This window comes from Rhinoraja longicauda, chromosome 14 (genome assembly GCF_053455715.1).
Source record: "Rhinoraja longicauda isolate Sanriku21f chromosome 14, sRhiLon1.1, whole genome shotgun sequence".
NCBI classification, from domain to species: domain Eukaryota; kingdom Metazoa; phylum Chordata; class Chondrichthyes; order Rajiformes; family Arhynchobatidae; genus Rhinoraja; species Rhinoraja longicauda.
In genome coordinates, this window is record NC_135966.1 from 23,362,093 (window position 1) to 23,378,414 (window position 16,322).

Consider the following 16,322-nt stretch of genomic DNA (forward strand, 5'->3'; position numbering starts at 1 on the left):
ATGTCACTATTAATATATTGAACAGTCTCACTATGAGGTCATGGTTTATGACAAAATAGAATGTATCTTTGAAAGTCATCTTTTATTGCATCACAAAACATAGATCACACTGAACATCTTTGTTATTTAACAATAGAATTCATTTCCGTTTGGCTCAGACTTGTCTCGGCTGTTCACTTTGACAACAGTGAATGTAGAGCTGGTATCTGTTACTGAACCTGGTAGTGCTACTTTTCAAAATGAGACTAAGGCTTGGAGTTATTTTTAATTTTTTGTACCTTGACAAAATTCATGTTTTGATGTCAGTTAGAAATACTGTGCTCCTTTTAGAATATTTTAAACTTTTGGATGTTCATGACAACAGGACTTTAAATGGTAAGATTTAAGTTCTGGAAGAACATTAACTCTAACACTGAATATTTTCAGTAGTTTAAAAAAAATCTGAGATATTCTGATTGTTTACTTTAGCTGTCATCATGGCTTAGCTGGCAACACACCTGGCTTTGTGTTAAGAATGTTTGTATGTTTAAGTTCCACTATGGCTTGAAGCCATAAAGTTCAGATAAATGTCATGTTGAGTTGAGTTTATTGTCATGTGTACCGAGGTACAGTGAAAAGCTTTGGATGCGTGCTAACTAGTCAATGGAAAGACAATCCATGTTTACAATTGAGTCCATCCAGAGTGTACAGATACATGAAGAACAGCAGGGGAAATTCAGCTGAGTATCATCTGGGTTGCAATATTTCATCCAAGGCGAGAGCCCAGATAGATTGGGTTTGCGTCCTTTGGAGTGAAAGGAGGCTGAGTGGAGTTGAGATTGAGAGAATGAGATAGTCAAAATTATATGGTGGACATAGAAAAACTTTTACCCTTGATCAGAGTTGCTTATAACCAGAGTACATAAGGTTTAAAGTGAGAAGTAGGAGATTTTGAGGCTATTTGAGGAAGAATTATTTTCATCTAGAGGGTGACTGGAATCTGGAATGCCCTGCCTGAGAGGGTGATGGGGGCAGATATTCTCACAATATTTAAGAAGTATTTTGCCAAGCTCTTAATGCTGTAGGTTTGATGTTTTTAGGCCAAGTTCTGGGGAATGAAATTTGTTTAACTGGGTACATGGTGGTAAAGGGAGTAGGAAAATAACTGCAGGTGCTGGTACAAATCGAAGGCATCACAAAATGCTGGAGTAACTCGGCAGGTCAGGCAGCATCTAGGAGAGAAGATGTCTCGACCTGAAACGTCACCCATTCCTTCTCTCCTAGATGCTGCCTGACCTGCTTGAGTTACTCCAGCATTTGTGATACCTGGTGGTAAAGAGATGTGCTTCAGTATTCTATGACTTCAGAATGGTTTCATTATTCCCCGTGTTTGCATTCTATGTTCTATGTTCTATGTTCTGTAGACAGTCAGACCCTTTTTCCTAGGGTGAAAATGTTCAGGACTAGAGCTCTTAGCTTTAAGGTGAGAGGGGTAAAGTTGAAAAAAGATGTGTGGGGCAAGTTTGTTGCACAGAGAGTGATGGGTGCTTGGAATGCAAAATTTCCACAGATCATGATGGATGCCCCAATCCCTGTAATGAGGTGGGGTAGATATGACCTTCAGCTGCACGGAGCTGTTGAACAACAGTGGAGGACACCAACAGCTTCACTTAGCCAGGCCGACCCTACAACGCAGCCAGGATAATGGGCCTGCATGGCCAGGTTAAGAACTCAGCACTTACAACAGGGACACAAAAATGGTGCCAAAACTGGCGACTCTTGTATACTGTTTCAGTGTGCTATTTCTATAAACTTCATCTAAGATGTGCTTATGCATAGTAATACTTGTACGGAACTGTATGCAAAAAAGAACTTCACTGTACATGTGACAAAGTCCCATTGATAGTACCATTTGGTTGAACCAGATAAAATAGAGGCATGAAAGAGAATTTTAGATGGGCACATGGATATGCAGGGAATGGAGGGATATCAATCATGTGCAGGCAGAGGAGGTTCATTTAATCTGGCATTGTGTTTGGCACTGACATAGTGATTTGAAGGGCTTGGTCCTGGCTATACAGTTCGATGTTCTATGTTCGGTAGTAGGAAAGTTTTGCACATCCAGTAGTTGATGTCAGATAAACAGTGCTCTAAGTGATGGTTCAGAGAGGGTGCTCAGTGCCATTAGCGCAAATGGATCTGGTGTTGTGACTCCCAGTCATCCCACCAAGGAGTAGCATGGAGATGAAAACAGAGTTGATCCTTGAGAAGAACCTCTGACTAGTGGTGTGCCTCAGGGTTCAGTGCTGGGTTCTTGCTAATTGTCACATATCAATAATTTGGATGAGAACAAACAAGGCATCATTGGCAAGTTTGCTGATGACACTAAAATGGGTGATATCGAAAATAATGAAGATGGTTGTCAAAAATTGCAGAAGGATCTTGATCCTGGGCAGGTGGGCTGAGGAATGGTTGATGGAATTTAATACAGAGAAATGGGAGGAGTTGCATTTTAGGAAGTTAGCAAGGGCAGAACCTACACGGTGAAAGGTAGGGCTCTGGGGAGTGTTGTAGAGCAGAGGGATCTAGGAGTGCAGGTACATAGTTCCTTGAAAGTGGTATCACAGATAGATGGGGTGGTCAAAATGCCTTTCGGCACATTGACCATCAGTCAGGAGTACAGAAGTTGGGAAGTCATATTGCAGAGATAGAAGACATTGGTGAGGTCACATTTGGAGCATTGTGCTCTGTTTTCATCACCATGTTGTTGGAAAGATGATGTCAAGCTAGAAAGGATGCAGAAAAGTTTTACAAGGATATTCAAGGGCCTGAGCTATAGGGAGCAGTTGAGCAGGCTAAGACTTTACTCTTTGGAGCGCAGGAGGATGAGGGATGATCACATAGAAGATAGACACAAAAAGCTGGAGTAACTCAGCAGGTCAGACAGCACCTCTGGAGAAAACGAATAGTGACATTTCAGGTCGAGACCCTTCTTCAGACTGAGAGCCGGGGAAAGGAAAATGAGAGATAGAGACAGTGATGTAGTGAGATATAGAACAAATGAATGAAAGAAATGTAAAAAAGTAATGATGATAAAGGAAACAGGCCATTGTTAGCTGTGGCCTAGGTGAAAACGAGTACAGATAATGAAGCTCAACAAGATGACTTTGAAGTTAGTACGACATGGGTGGGGGAGGGATGGAGAGAGAGGGAATGCAAGGGTTACTTCTTTCATGGAATTTGCCATTGCCTATTTGGTGTGGTTGTATGACCAATCGGCCCACCATCTCCATGCTGTCCATTAGGCATCCTCCATATTAATCCTATTTTCCAGCATTTAGTCTGCGGCCTTGAATGCCTGTGTGATTGAAATACTCATCTAGACACTTCGTAAATGCTGTCACTGACTCTGCTTTTGCCACCCTCTCAGACTGTGCATTCCTGGTACTCACCACTCTGAGTGAAAAAAGGTCTTCTTCTGATCCCCTCTCAATCTCTTACTCCATAGCCTAGATTTATGTCCTCTAGTTTTAACCATCTCTGATATGGGGACATTTTTCCAGTAATATGTCTGATCTATACCCTTCACAGTTTTATATGCTTCAATTGTGTCCCCTTTAACTTCCTCTGTCAGGTGTTATGGGGAAAAGGCAGGAGAATGGGTTTGAGGGGGAAAGATTATCAACTTACCAACTCTGCGAGGGGGTGGTTTGGGTGAGAAGGGATGTTGAGTAGGGAGTTGCGGAAGGAACGGTCACTGCGGAAGGCGGAAAGGAGTGGAGATGGGAAGATGGGACTAGTGGTGGGATCCTGTTGGAGGTGACGAAAATGCCGGAGGATTATGTGCTGTATGCAACGGCTCCTGGGGTGAAAGGTAAGGCCTAGGGGGACAGTCCCTGTTGCAGCTCAGGAGGAGGAGCAAGAACGGCGCTGCGGGGTACCGAAGGGATACGTGTGAGGGCCTCAACAATGGTGGGAGAGAGGAATCCCCACTCCCGAAAGAATGACGACATCAAATCAAATCAAATCAAATCAAATAGCTTTTATTGTCATTCAAAATGAATTGAACGAAATTGTCGTTACCATGCAGTCACAAACAATAAAGAGCACAAGACGCACAATTACAATTGAACACAGACAACCATCACAGTGATTCCTCCAGGCACACCCTCACTGTGATGGAAGGCAAAGAAATGTCATCTCCTCCTCCGTTCCTCTCCCGCGGTCAGGCAGTCAAACTGCTGCCTCGTGGCGATCGAGGCTCCCGACTCTTGAAGCCCCCGCCGGGCGATGGAAGATCCCAGGGCCGAGCCGAGCAAGTCGATGAAGGTCCTAAGCCCCCACTGGGCGATGGAAAGTGCCGCGGCCGAGCCACGCAGGGCGATGAAGGTCCTGCGAGCGGGTCGATCAAGCCTCGCGATTTGGGGCGGTCGAAGCTGCTATGGCTGGAGTTCCCGAAAGCCGGTTACCAGCCAGGGATCTGCGAGCTCCCGATGTTGCGGTCCACAGGGCCGAAGCCTCCGATGTCAAGCTAGGATCTCGGATGTCCTGGTATGGAACACTTCATCTTGGGCGCAGATGCTGCATAGACAGAGGAATTGGGAGTAGGGGATAGAGTCTTTGCAGGAACCAGGGTGGGAAGAAGTGTAGTCTAGAGAGTTATGGGAGTCTTTAGATTTATAATGGATGTCAGTCGATAGACTATCTCCTGTGATGGAGACGGTGAGATCAAGAAAGGGAAGGGAGTTGTTGGGGATGGTCCAAGTGAATTTGAGTGCAGGATGGAAATTGGTGGTGAAGGTAATGAAGTCTATGAGTTCTGCATGGGTGCAGGAGGTAGCACCGATGCAGTCGTCAATGTAACGGAGATATAGTTTGGGGATGGTGCCAGTGTACGCTTGAAACAGGGATTGTTCAAAGTACCCAACAAAGAGGCAGGCAAAGCTGAGGCCCCTTGCGAATGCCCATAGCTATGCCTTTGATTTGGAGGAAGTGGGATGAGTTGGAGAAATTGTTAAGAATGAGGGTCAGCGCCACTTGGCGGAGAAGAGTGTTAGTAAAGGGAAGTTGGTTAGGAGAGTCTCTCCAGTTTGTGTTCATAGTTGAAATGCTGTATCCCAGGCAACATCCTGGTGAATTTGCTCAGCATTCTCTGAAATGTTTTCAGAATTCCAGAATCAATCCACTATCAATCTTCCAGAGTTATGGACCTCTGAAATATAAATCAACATAACACTACGCTGATCTGCTGGAGTTAATAGAATTATTGACTAATGCTAATTTCAGATATAAATCAATGCCAAACATGAAAATGGATTGCATTCAATATATTCAAAACTCATTTAGATTATTTGCTTTTTATTGCTTTCATTTGCAGATGAAAATAACGCCTGATCTCATGTACCAGATAAAAAGGGCAGGCATTTTGCCAATTAAAACTATGTTTGTGGGAACAGGAAAGGCATATCCTTGAGTGGTGCTATATAAAGGGGATTTAATGGGATAAAATGAGAGATTTGTAATCCTGAAACATGTCATAACACATTCATTTTCATGATTATATTACAGATGTTCAATTTTTTCACTTCCTTCGATGTATCACAGACATGACCGCACAACATATCAAAAAGACTTTCAATATGTTTGATTGGAGAGCCTCAGGGGAGGTTGGATTTGACGAGTTTTACATGTTAATTTGCATCATTATTGCCAACAAGGTACAGATTTATTTTAGTACCTATGTTTTTTTTTCAAAATACCAGTGATTTCTTTAATGACACCCAGCAGAAGGAAAGAGCCTAAATACTGAAATAAATTGTTCCTGGAAACAGATTCATATGCCAAAATTAAATAGAAAATGCTGAAAATACTCATCAGGTCATGCTGCATTCATAGAAATGTGTAGGAAGGAACTGCAGATGCTGGTTTGAACCAAAGATAGACACAAAGTGCTCGAGTACTCAGAGTTACTGAGTAACTGAGGATTTTGTGTCTACCATAGAAAACAGTACAACACAGAACAAGACGCTTCGATCCACAATGTCCTTGCCGAACATTATGCTAAATTGAACTAATCTCTGCCTGCACGTGGTCGATTTCCCTCCATATCCATGTGCCAATCCAAAAGCCTCTGAAATGCCACTATCGTGTTAGTCTTCACCCTTGGTGAACCAACGTGTTCCAGGCACCCATCACTTTCTGTGTAAACAACTTACCCTGCACATCTCCTTTAAATGTTGCCACTTTCACCTGAAGGTTACACCATCAAGTCTTTGACATTTACACCTTGGGAAAAAGGTTCTGTGGCAGATGGGTATGGGGCTCACCCTTCAGTACGATCCACTTTCACGGCTAGTTGATTTCTGGGAAATGAAACAGAGTTAAAGTTTCAGCGCAAAGACCCTTTGTCAGAACAGGGAATGAGACAAAAGAAAGACAAGAAAAGGAACTGCATCCCATATGCCGAAGAAGCTGAGACAACTCCAGCAGAAGGACAAAGCTCAACCAGTTTGGAGAAGCCTCATGCAGAGCTTCCATCAAACCTCCTTCGTGTTCAGCACCCAACATTAAAGGAAATATTGAATTGTCCAAAAGTAACTTTATGGTCAGGTAAAAAAATAAACATTAGGCCACATCACAAGAAATCCTCTCAAAGGAAATCATACAAAGGCACTACTATCAGAAGGTTTAAGAAACATTTAGACAGGTAGGTACATGGATAGGATTAGAGTGATATTGGCCAAATGCAGGCAGGTGGGACTAGTGTAGATGGGACATGTTGGTCGGTGTGGGCAAGTTGGGCTGAAGGGCCTGTTTGCACGCTGTATGACTCTATGGCCTCTTAATTTAGCTTAGTTTTTTTAGTTTAGTTTAGAGACATAGCGCGGAAAAAGCCTCTTGCTGAACAGCGATCCGCGCACACCAAACGTTCTCCTACACATACTAGGGACAATGTACGATTATACCAAGTCAATTAACCTAAAAACGTATATCTTTGGAGTGTGGGAGAAAACCGGAGATCCCGGAGAAAATCCATGCAGGTCGTGGGGAGAACGTACAAACTTCGTACAGACACCACCCATAGTCAGGATCAAACCCGGGACTCTGGCGCTCAAAGGCAGCAACTCCACCACTGTGCCACTGTTGGCGTCTTGTGGCAGCCACATATAAACCCTTAATTATCCATGCAACTACTGAGATATTCCAAAAAAAATTGAAGAATCCTGCTGCCACAAATCCATTAAGTACATTAATATCATCATTCATTGGTTCTTCTGTATCGGGTGAAACATGCAAATTCCTAGCAGCATGGACGCGTTTCTGATGGGGGATGTGAACCTGCATTATGAAGACTAAAGCGTGGGATGTGGTCGAGTTGAGGGGCTGCAGGACGGTTGGAGTGTGAAAAGTTTATATTCATTGTAAAATGAGTAAACACCGACATTTGTCTCTCGCTTCCGATTTGTACCCTGAGCAGATTTTGACTGCAAATCCTTCAGACTTCATTGACTACAATTGGCAAAAGGAAGCCAAATGGCCATTCAATATATCTGTGTGAAAATCCAATAGAGTGACAAGAATGCCTTTCATGTTGTTATAGCCTCAGACATGTTCCGCAGTGAACTGTACCTCAGGTCACTTCCATCAAAGTTAAACTAGATAATGCAGATTTTTTCTTGGGTCAAGGTCTCTTAAAAATTGCTCATTAAGACCATATAAGGTTTAAAGTCAAACCACGGCATGTTCTGGATAAATCACATATCATATCATATCATATATATACAGCCGGAAACAGGCCTTTTCGGCCCACCAAGTCCGTGCCGCCCAGTGATCCCTGTACATTAACACTATCCTACACCCACTAGGGACAATTTTTACATTTACCCAGCCAATTAACCTACATACCTGTACGTCTTTGGACCTGTACATCTATATATATATATCATATCATATCATATCATATATATACAGCCGGAAACAGGCCTTTTCGGCCCACCAAGTCCGTGCCGCCCAGCGATCCCCGTACATTAACACTATCCTACACCCACTAGGGACAATTTTTACATTTACCTAGCCAATTAACCTACATACCTATATATAATCATTATCTGGAACATATGACAATAAACACTCATGACTCTTAACTAATGTGTAGGAAGTAACTGCAGATGCTGGTTTAAACCGAAGATAGACACAAAAAGCTGGAGTAACTCAGTGTGTCAGACTGCATCTCTGGAGAAAAGGTATAGGTGATGTTTTGAGTCAAGACCCTTCCTCTACCGGAAATGTCAGTATTCCTTTTCTCCAGCGATGCTGTCTGATCCGTTGAGTTAGTCCAGCTTTCTGCATCTACCTTGACTCTTAACTATTTGTTTTAAATGTTGCAGGATAAAATGGAACAGCAGTTTCTTTATCGTCACTCTCGCCCCATCTTTGACCTATTTGATATGGATGGGGGACATACCATTTCCCCAGCTGAATTTTACAGTGCAGGATTTCTCTTCAATATCAAAGGACGTGCCTTTTTGAAGATGTTTCAGGATTATAGTGCAAGTAACAGTGAGGTAAGATAGTAACATTGTGATACTCGAATAACCCCCCCCCCACCCCAATGTTCTCCTTATCTGTTGTGGAAGCAATGACTCTCACTAAGCTGGTGTTCCATTGGGTTTAAAAGCACTTCCAATATTTTAACTGGGTCGGCGTACTTAAGTGTCAGCCGGGCACTGACGAGAAGGAATTTGTAGCAAAGCCTAAATTGGCAGCACCAGCACAATGTTAAGCAATGAAAAAAAAGCTAATCTTGATATTCAAAAATTAATTTGATCGAACATCTATAGGCCATTTCTTTATAGAGAGTTCTAAATTCTTACTATCTTTTGCAAGGAAAAAATGCTTCCTAATTTCATTGCTTTATGGTCTATTTCATATTTTAAGATTATGCCTGCTCGCAAAGGAAATGGTTTCAATTACCAAATCCTTTTATCAGTTTAAATTCCTCCATTAGATCATTCCTCAGTCTTCTGAATTGTCAGGAGTAGAAGCAACATTATGTAACCTATCTAAAGTTAAACCTTTAAGTCGTTGTATCAGTTTGCTAAATCTACGCAACATATCATCTAAGGCCAATATATTTTATCAGGAATAAATACATGAATGTGGATGGTGAATGATGAAGGTCTGATATTACCTCTTGTATTTCAATTGCTTTGTAATGGGATTCATTTAGCATTTTTGGATCATTTTGAGTTTATACACCATCTTTTAGTTTTGTGTACAAGGACAGCTAAGTCATTTTGCTCATCTACAATTTCATCATGACTAATTTTGAAAACATTTGGATCTGTCTTCCTTGATTCAAGGCGGATAACCCCACATGGACTCTAACTTGCTTTGGCTTTGCTTCAATTTGCCCATATTCCTTTTAGATCCAGTGTGCTGAATAACTAGGATGATATTTGCACATATAATACACACCCTTTGTTCATTCTTCCAACCTTTGCATTTAAATATTAAAAGCTAAGGCCCCAAAGACATTAAATCTTGCACCTTGGAATAGTATCCTTTCCCTGTTGTCTGGATCCTCCTTTCCTGATCTTGTGTCATCTAAGGTGGGTTTTCCCTCCACAATCTCCAGATGTAATGAAGCTGAAGCGGCAATATAAATATATATTTCCACCCAGCTTTTCCTGGCTGCTGTCGAAAACAGTAATAAGGATTTTCACGTTTTTCATTTATTCCTCACCACCTCTGAGGCCATTCAATCCATCGAGTCTCTGTGGGCTCTCAGAACAATTCCAATCCCTCACTTACCTTCTGGTAACATTTTCCCTCGCATCTCATAACTCCACCCAAATTCATCTACCATTCTACCTACAGGTACAATTTATTATAGCCAATAACGCTGCTAACTGGTATATCGTTGGGATATGGGAGCACACCCAAGCAGCCAGGAATAACACACACTGTCAAAGGCATAGAGTACAAACTCCACAAAGACAACACCAGAGGTTAGGATTGCATCCACTGTTGGAACCATTGATAGGAACTGCCACTTTACCATCCATTTTATTTTCTTCAGAGCAGCATCAATTCATTTTTTTACTCCCATGTATTTCCTAGTGCAAAATATAAATTATATGTCATTAACAAAATGATAGCAGTCCCTTATTCAGTTTATTTCACCACCATATAAGATGGGTTTTTGCGTATTTGCCAAATCTCACTTATAAATTGCTTTTAATTTTTCAATCAATTTCTGTTTACAAAGATCATCCTATGGCAGGGCAATTTGATTTTAAACAAAATGTCAAATTTTAATTGCCATATTTAGGAAGTATTTGGTCTTTACCCAAAGTGTTAACTATTCCTTTCCCCTTACAGATGCCTCTCAATCTGCTGAGTTCCTCCAGTAGGAGGATCTCAGCTTTTTTGTTCCATTTTTAAAATTAAATTTGTCAAATGGTTCCGAATCCAAAGGATTCCAATTGTACCCTGTCTTCCATATGAGATCTTGTCAAAGGCCTTACTGGAGTCCACGTAGACTACATCAACCGCATTACCTCCATTAACATAGTTAATGATCTCTTCAAGAAAATTCAATCAAATTCAACAGATACACCTTTTTAAGACCTGCCTCTCCAAGTGCTTATTAATCTACCACAGAAATGTTTCCAATAATTTTGGCACGATTGATGTTAGAGTCACTGGTGTGTAATTACCTGGATTATCCCTGCTGGGCTTCTTAAGTAACAGTGCCACATTTGTTGTCTTCCAGTCATTTGGCATCTCACCTGCAGCCTAACATCGTGGCCCTAGCAATGTTCTGCCTTGCATCTGATAGTAGCCTGAGGTACCCCCCATTGGGCTCTGGGGATATTTCCACCTTGAAGACCAGCAGGACATCTAATACTTCCTTTTTAATCTAAAATTTGTTTTGGAATTACAGCATTCCCCTTCCTAAATTCTTCAACTGCAGCCGGTTTGGATCATAGAATTGCTTGCTGCTAGTGCCTGGAAGGATTTGGTGGGAGTTTCTTTGGCCCAGACCTGGGTCATATTCCGCTAACTATACCATAACAGAATTCTGCGGAAAAATGGGCAAAGCATGCAGCAGGCAAATTGTATAAACATAGACAATAGGTGCAGGAGTAGGCCATTCGGCCCTTCGAGCCAGCACCACCATTCAATGTGATCATGGCAGATCATTCTCAATCAGTACCCTGTTCCTGCCTTCTCCCCATACCCCCTGACTCAGCTATCCTTAAGAGCTCTATCTAGCCTCTCTTGAATGCATTCAGAGAATTGGCCACAAGGCAAAGAATTCCACAGATTTACAACTCTCTGACTGAAAACGTTTTTCCTCATCTCCATTCTAAATGGCCTATCCCTTATTTTGGCCCCAGATTCTGGACTCCCCCAACATTGGGAACATGTTTCCTGCCTCTAATGTGCCCAACCTCTTAATAATCTTATATGTTTCGATAAGATCCCCTCTCATCCTTCTGAATTCCAGTGTATACAAGCCTAGTCGCTCCAGTCTTTCAACAGATGACAGTCCCGCCATTCCGGGAATTAACCTAGTAAACCTACGCTGCATGCCCTCAATAGCAAGAATATCCTTCCTCAAATTTGGAGTCCAAAACTGCACACTGTACTCCAGGTACTCACCTAGGGCCCTATACAACTGCAGAAGGACCTCTTTGCTCCTATACTCAACTCCTCTTGTTATGAAGGCCAACATTCCATTGGCTTTCTTCACTGCCTGCTCCACCTGAATGCTTCCTTTCAGTGACCGATGCACTAGGACACCCAGATCTCGTTGTACGTCCCCTTTTCCTAACTTGGCACCATTCAGGTAATAATCGGCCTTCCTATTATTACCACCAAAGTGGATAACCTCACACTTATCCACATAAGGGCCTCACGAGCAGTCCTTGAAAAGATCATTGCAGTGTGTTGTGAAATGAATAATTTTTAAACATTGTTTAAAGGTCTATAAGAACACTAGTCCTCCTCTTGGCCTTCACAAATTGTTTTATACAATGCCTGACCCTCCAGAGCATTCCTTCACTATTATCTCCACCCAAACCTTTCTTGAAATGGTTGGGTTCTGTAACAGGATATTCCAACCTCAAGAGTCAATGTACAATGGACAAATAGTTTGCCCATGTAATAGCAATTAAAATACTCTGTGGACATACTCTGAGGTCATGACCACATTTTGGAAGACAATTTAATCAATAGCTGAAATATTCTTCGAAAATAAAATGACAGGTAGCAAAAAGATATTAGTTGTCATTTGTCTCACTTCCTGATTTTCATTTGTTATCTCTATCTGTTATTCTTGATTTAATTTGTAATTTGTATCTACAGTTATCAAGGGTTGGTGCATGAATCCCGCATCTTGCACTACTAGTGTTTCCTTGGAAGAAAAGACATGTATAAACTTGGCACTTGGTCATTGTGGGTTGCAGCCAAACTGTGCAGTTTTGGATTCATATGAAAGGCCTAGAAAATGCAAGCCATTATTGAGCTGCAATCTGAAATAATGCCCCAAATCCCTTCTTTTGTTCTTGACTTTCTTCCTTCAAAAGGGAGATTACATTGAAGAGCTAAAACATCAGCAACAATGAGAAAATTTACATATGGTAAATACTTGGCTATAAACAAGCCAGAATAATAATTCACGACTAAATGTTTGAAGTAGGAGCTCTTTTCATTCAGTCAAATTTAAATTTCACTTTAAAATTCTTCAGTGTAAGAAAATAACTGCAGATGCTGGTACAAATCGAAAGTATTTATTTCACAAAATGCTGGAGTAACTCAGCAGGTCAGGCAGCATCTCAGGAGAGAAGGAATGGGGGACGTTTCGGGTCGAGACCCTTCTTCAGACTGATGTCAGGGGGGCGGGACACAGGAAGGATATAGGTGGAGACAGGAAGATAGAGGGAGAATTGGGAAGGGGGAGGGGAAGAGAGGGACAGAGGAACTATCTAAAGTTGGAGAAGTCAATGTTCATACCGCTGGGCTGCAAGCTGCCCAAGCGAAATATGAGGTGCTGTTCCTCCAATTTCCGATGGGCCTCACTATGGCACTGGAGGAGGCCCATGACAGAAAGGTCAGACTGGGAGGGGAAGTTGAAGTGCTCAGCCACCGGGAGATCAGGTTGGTTAAGGTGGACTGAGCGAAGGTGTTGAGCAATACGATCGCCGAGCCTGCGTTTGGTTTCGCCTATGTAAAGAAGTTGACATCGAGAGCAGCGGATACATTAGATGAGGTTGGAGGAGGTGCAGGTGAACCTCTGTCTCACCTGGAAAGACTGTTTGGGTCCTTGGATGGAGTTAAGGGGGGAGGTAAACGGACAGGTGTTACGGAGGGAACGGTCTCTGCGGAACGCAGAAAGGGGAGGGGATGGGAAGATATGGCCAGTGGTGGGGTCCCGTTGTAGGTGACGGAAATGTTGGAGGATGATTTGTTGGATACGCTGGCTGATGGGGTAGAAGGTGAGAACGAGGGGGATTCTGTCCTTGTTACGAATGTGGGGAGGGGGAATAAGAGCAGAGCTGCGGGATGTAGAAGAGGCCCTAGTGAGAGCCTCGTCTATAATGGAAGAGGAGAAGCCCCGTTTCCTGAAGAATGAGGACATCTCTGATGCCCTAGTGTGAAACACCTCATCCCGGGCGCAGATGCAGCGTAGACGGAGGAATTGGGAGTAGGGGATAGACTTTTTGCAGGAGACAGGGTGGGAAGAAGTGTAGTCCAGATAGCTGTGCGAGTCAGTGGGTTTATAGTAGATGTCAGTCACTAGTCCGTCTCCTGTGGTGGAGATGGTGAGGTCCAGAAACGGGAGGGAGATTTCAGAGATAGTCCAAGTATATTTAAGAGCAGGATGGAAATTGGAAGTGAAGTGTATGAAGTCAGTGAGTTCTGCATGGGTACAAGAGGTAGCACCAATGCAGTCGTCGATGTGGCGGAGGTAGAGTTCAGGGATGGGGCCGGTGTACGCCCGGAACAGGGATTGTTCGACGTACCCGACAAAGAGGCAGGCGTAGCTAGGGCCCATGCGAGTGCCCATAGTTACGCCTCTGGTTTGGAGAAAGTGGGAGGAGTCAAAGGAGAAGTTGTTAAGGGTAAGAACCAGCTCTGCTAGGCAGAGGAGAGTGTTAGTCGATGGGGATTGGCTGGTTCTACGGTTGAGGAAGAAACGGAGGGCTTCAAGACCATCCTTGTGGGGATGGAAGTGTTGAGTGACTGGACATCCATGGTAAAGATGAGGGAGTGGGGGCCTGGAAACTGGAAGTTATCGAGGAGATGGAGAGCATGTGAGGTGGATGTAGGTGGGGAGGGATTTGACCGGTGGGGATAGGATGGAGTCGAGGTTGGTGGAAATAAGTTCGGTGGGACATGAACAGGCAGAAACAATGGGTCTGCCGGGGCAGTTCTGTTTATGGATTTTAGGTAGGAGGTAAAATCGGGCCGTGCGGGGCTGGGGAACGATAAGGTTTGGAGGCATTAGAGGGTAGAGCGCCGGAAATGGTGTGGTCCGTGATGGTGCTGATGATTAAGGTCTGGTGTTCGTTGGTGTGGTCATGGTCCAAGGATAAGTAGGAAGAGGTGCCTGAGAGTTGTCGTATGGCCTCGGTCCGGTCGAGGTCAGCCCGCCAGGCTACCACAGCACCTCCCTTGTCAGCGGGCTTGATGACTAAGTCAGGGTTGTTGCAGAGTGAGTGGAGGGCTGCACGTTCAGGAGGGGAGAGGTTAGAGTTAATCAGGGGAGTGGAGAATTTGAGGCGGTTAATGTCACGCAGTTGGAGATGAAGGATTAGAATATTAAGGATAACAAAGATAGAAAGTGTAATCTTATAATTGCCCTGTTTGCCTCTCACATTGTTTATTTGTGTACACTAGAATCTGACCTACAGTGAATTCAAATTATTCATCATGGCCTGTGTAGATAAGCAAGAAAAAATTAATGAAGATCGAAGGAAAAAGAAACAATTGCACACGACATTATTTCCTTCTTCATATACCTTGTAATCTCATGCCATCGAAGCAATCTGTTTTCAAAGAAGAAATAGAAATAATTATAACATGTTTGCACAGACAAAAACATCTTACTTTTTCTGTGGATTTGTACCAGAGGTACTTACATTAAAGTCTAAAAACTGCTTTTTATCTAGATGTTCTTCTTGGAAAGTCTTTCTTTACTGATATACTCTATTGTAATTGTCAGGCTTAATTCTTAAAAATGTATTAACTGAATGTACAAAGAAAGAATGACTCATTGTGTGGTGTTTTGACGGAAGGTGGCTGTAGGATAAATATCAGTCGAAAGGGAATGAATAACTCTCTTAAATTTTGTGATATGATCCTTTACATCTATTTAAGCAAACAGATGGGATCCATTTTAATGTCTCATCCACAAGATATAATCTCTGACTCTGCAGCACTCCTTCTGCAGCCCCCATCGGTGTGGGGAGACCATCATGAAGGGGGTGTAGAACAATGGAGGACCCGTTCTGGGGGCACCGCTGTGAGGGGGGTGGGGTGGGGGTAGAACAATGGACAATGGAGGACCCGGTGTGGGGGCACCGCCGTGAGGGGGGGTTGGGGTGGGGGTAGAACAATGGACAATGGAGGACTCGGGGTGGGGGGGACCGCCTGTGAAGAACAATGGACAATGGAGGACCCGGCGTGGGGGGACCGCCGTTAGGGAGGGGGGGGAGAAAGAACAAAGGGGAATCCTGGGGGCGAAATCTGTAACTTTGCAAGCGCCCTTTATGGGCGACTACTTGCATACCTTGGCAAGGTATGCAAGCAAAGAATTTCACTGTGACTTGTCATATGTGACAATAAAGTGTTCTATTCTATTCAGTCTGGCATTAGAGACTAATCCTAGACCATACTCAAATCCCTGGAATGAGACTTGACCCCACAACGAAACTAAACTAAACTCCTTACTAATTCAGACGTTCTGGCCCTGAGCCACAGGCCTCCATGAACATGACATTTTAACCTCCCCGATAGTACAGAGATTACTGAGTCATATGCACCAGTTATACTTTGTGCTATTCCTACCTGTGATATTAGTTGTATTAATTTGCCATTCTGGGAGCTGCACATTCCCAACGCAAATAAACATGTACAGATATTTCTAGTGAAGAGAGTACAAAGACGGTCTATTTGTCCCTCAACATCATCTGAGTCAACCTCCATTCTCCATCACAACTTATACAGGGAGAGATAGACACACATTGCTGGAGTAACTCAGCGTGTCAGGCAGCATCTCTGGAGAAAAGGAATAGGTGACGTTTCGGGTCGAGACCCTTCTTCAGACTCAA

At 43.2% G+C, this 16,322-nt stretch overlaps 1 protein-coding gene across 1 annotated transcript; it reads left to right on the forward strand.

The window, feature by feature from the left end:
- The first annotated feature begins 239 nt into the window (after window positions 1–239).
- On the forward strand, window positions 240–15,018 carry LOC144599857 (EF-hand calcium-binding domain-containing protein 9-like). Its single transcript, XM_078411115.1, has 4 exons — window positions 240–375; window positions 5,548–5,696; window positions 8,367–8,543; window positions 14,890–15,018. The coding sequence occupies exons 1-4, from the start codon at window positions 240–242 to the stop codon at window positions 15,016–15,018; spliced, it is 591 nt and encodes a 196-aa protein (XP_078267241.1).
- The last annotated feature ends 1,304 nt before the right edge of the window (window positions 15,019–16,322 follow it).

What these genes read in the sequence shown, in the direction of transcription:
- LOC144599857 (XM_078411115.1), top strand. Translation starts at nt 240, where the DNA reads ATGAGACTAAGGCTTGGAGTTATTTTTAATTTTTTGTACCTTGACAAA. An exon ending in TGACAACAGGACTTTAAATG is followed by an intron (nt 376 to 5,547) that starts GTAAGATTTAAG and finishes ATTATATTACAG; the next exon opens with ATGTTCAATTTTTTCACTTC. An exon ending in GCATCATTATTGCCAACAAG is followed by an intron (nt 5,697 to 8,366) that starts GTACAGATTTAT and finishes TAAATGTTGCAG; the next exon opens with GATAAAATGGAACAGCAGTT.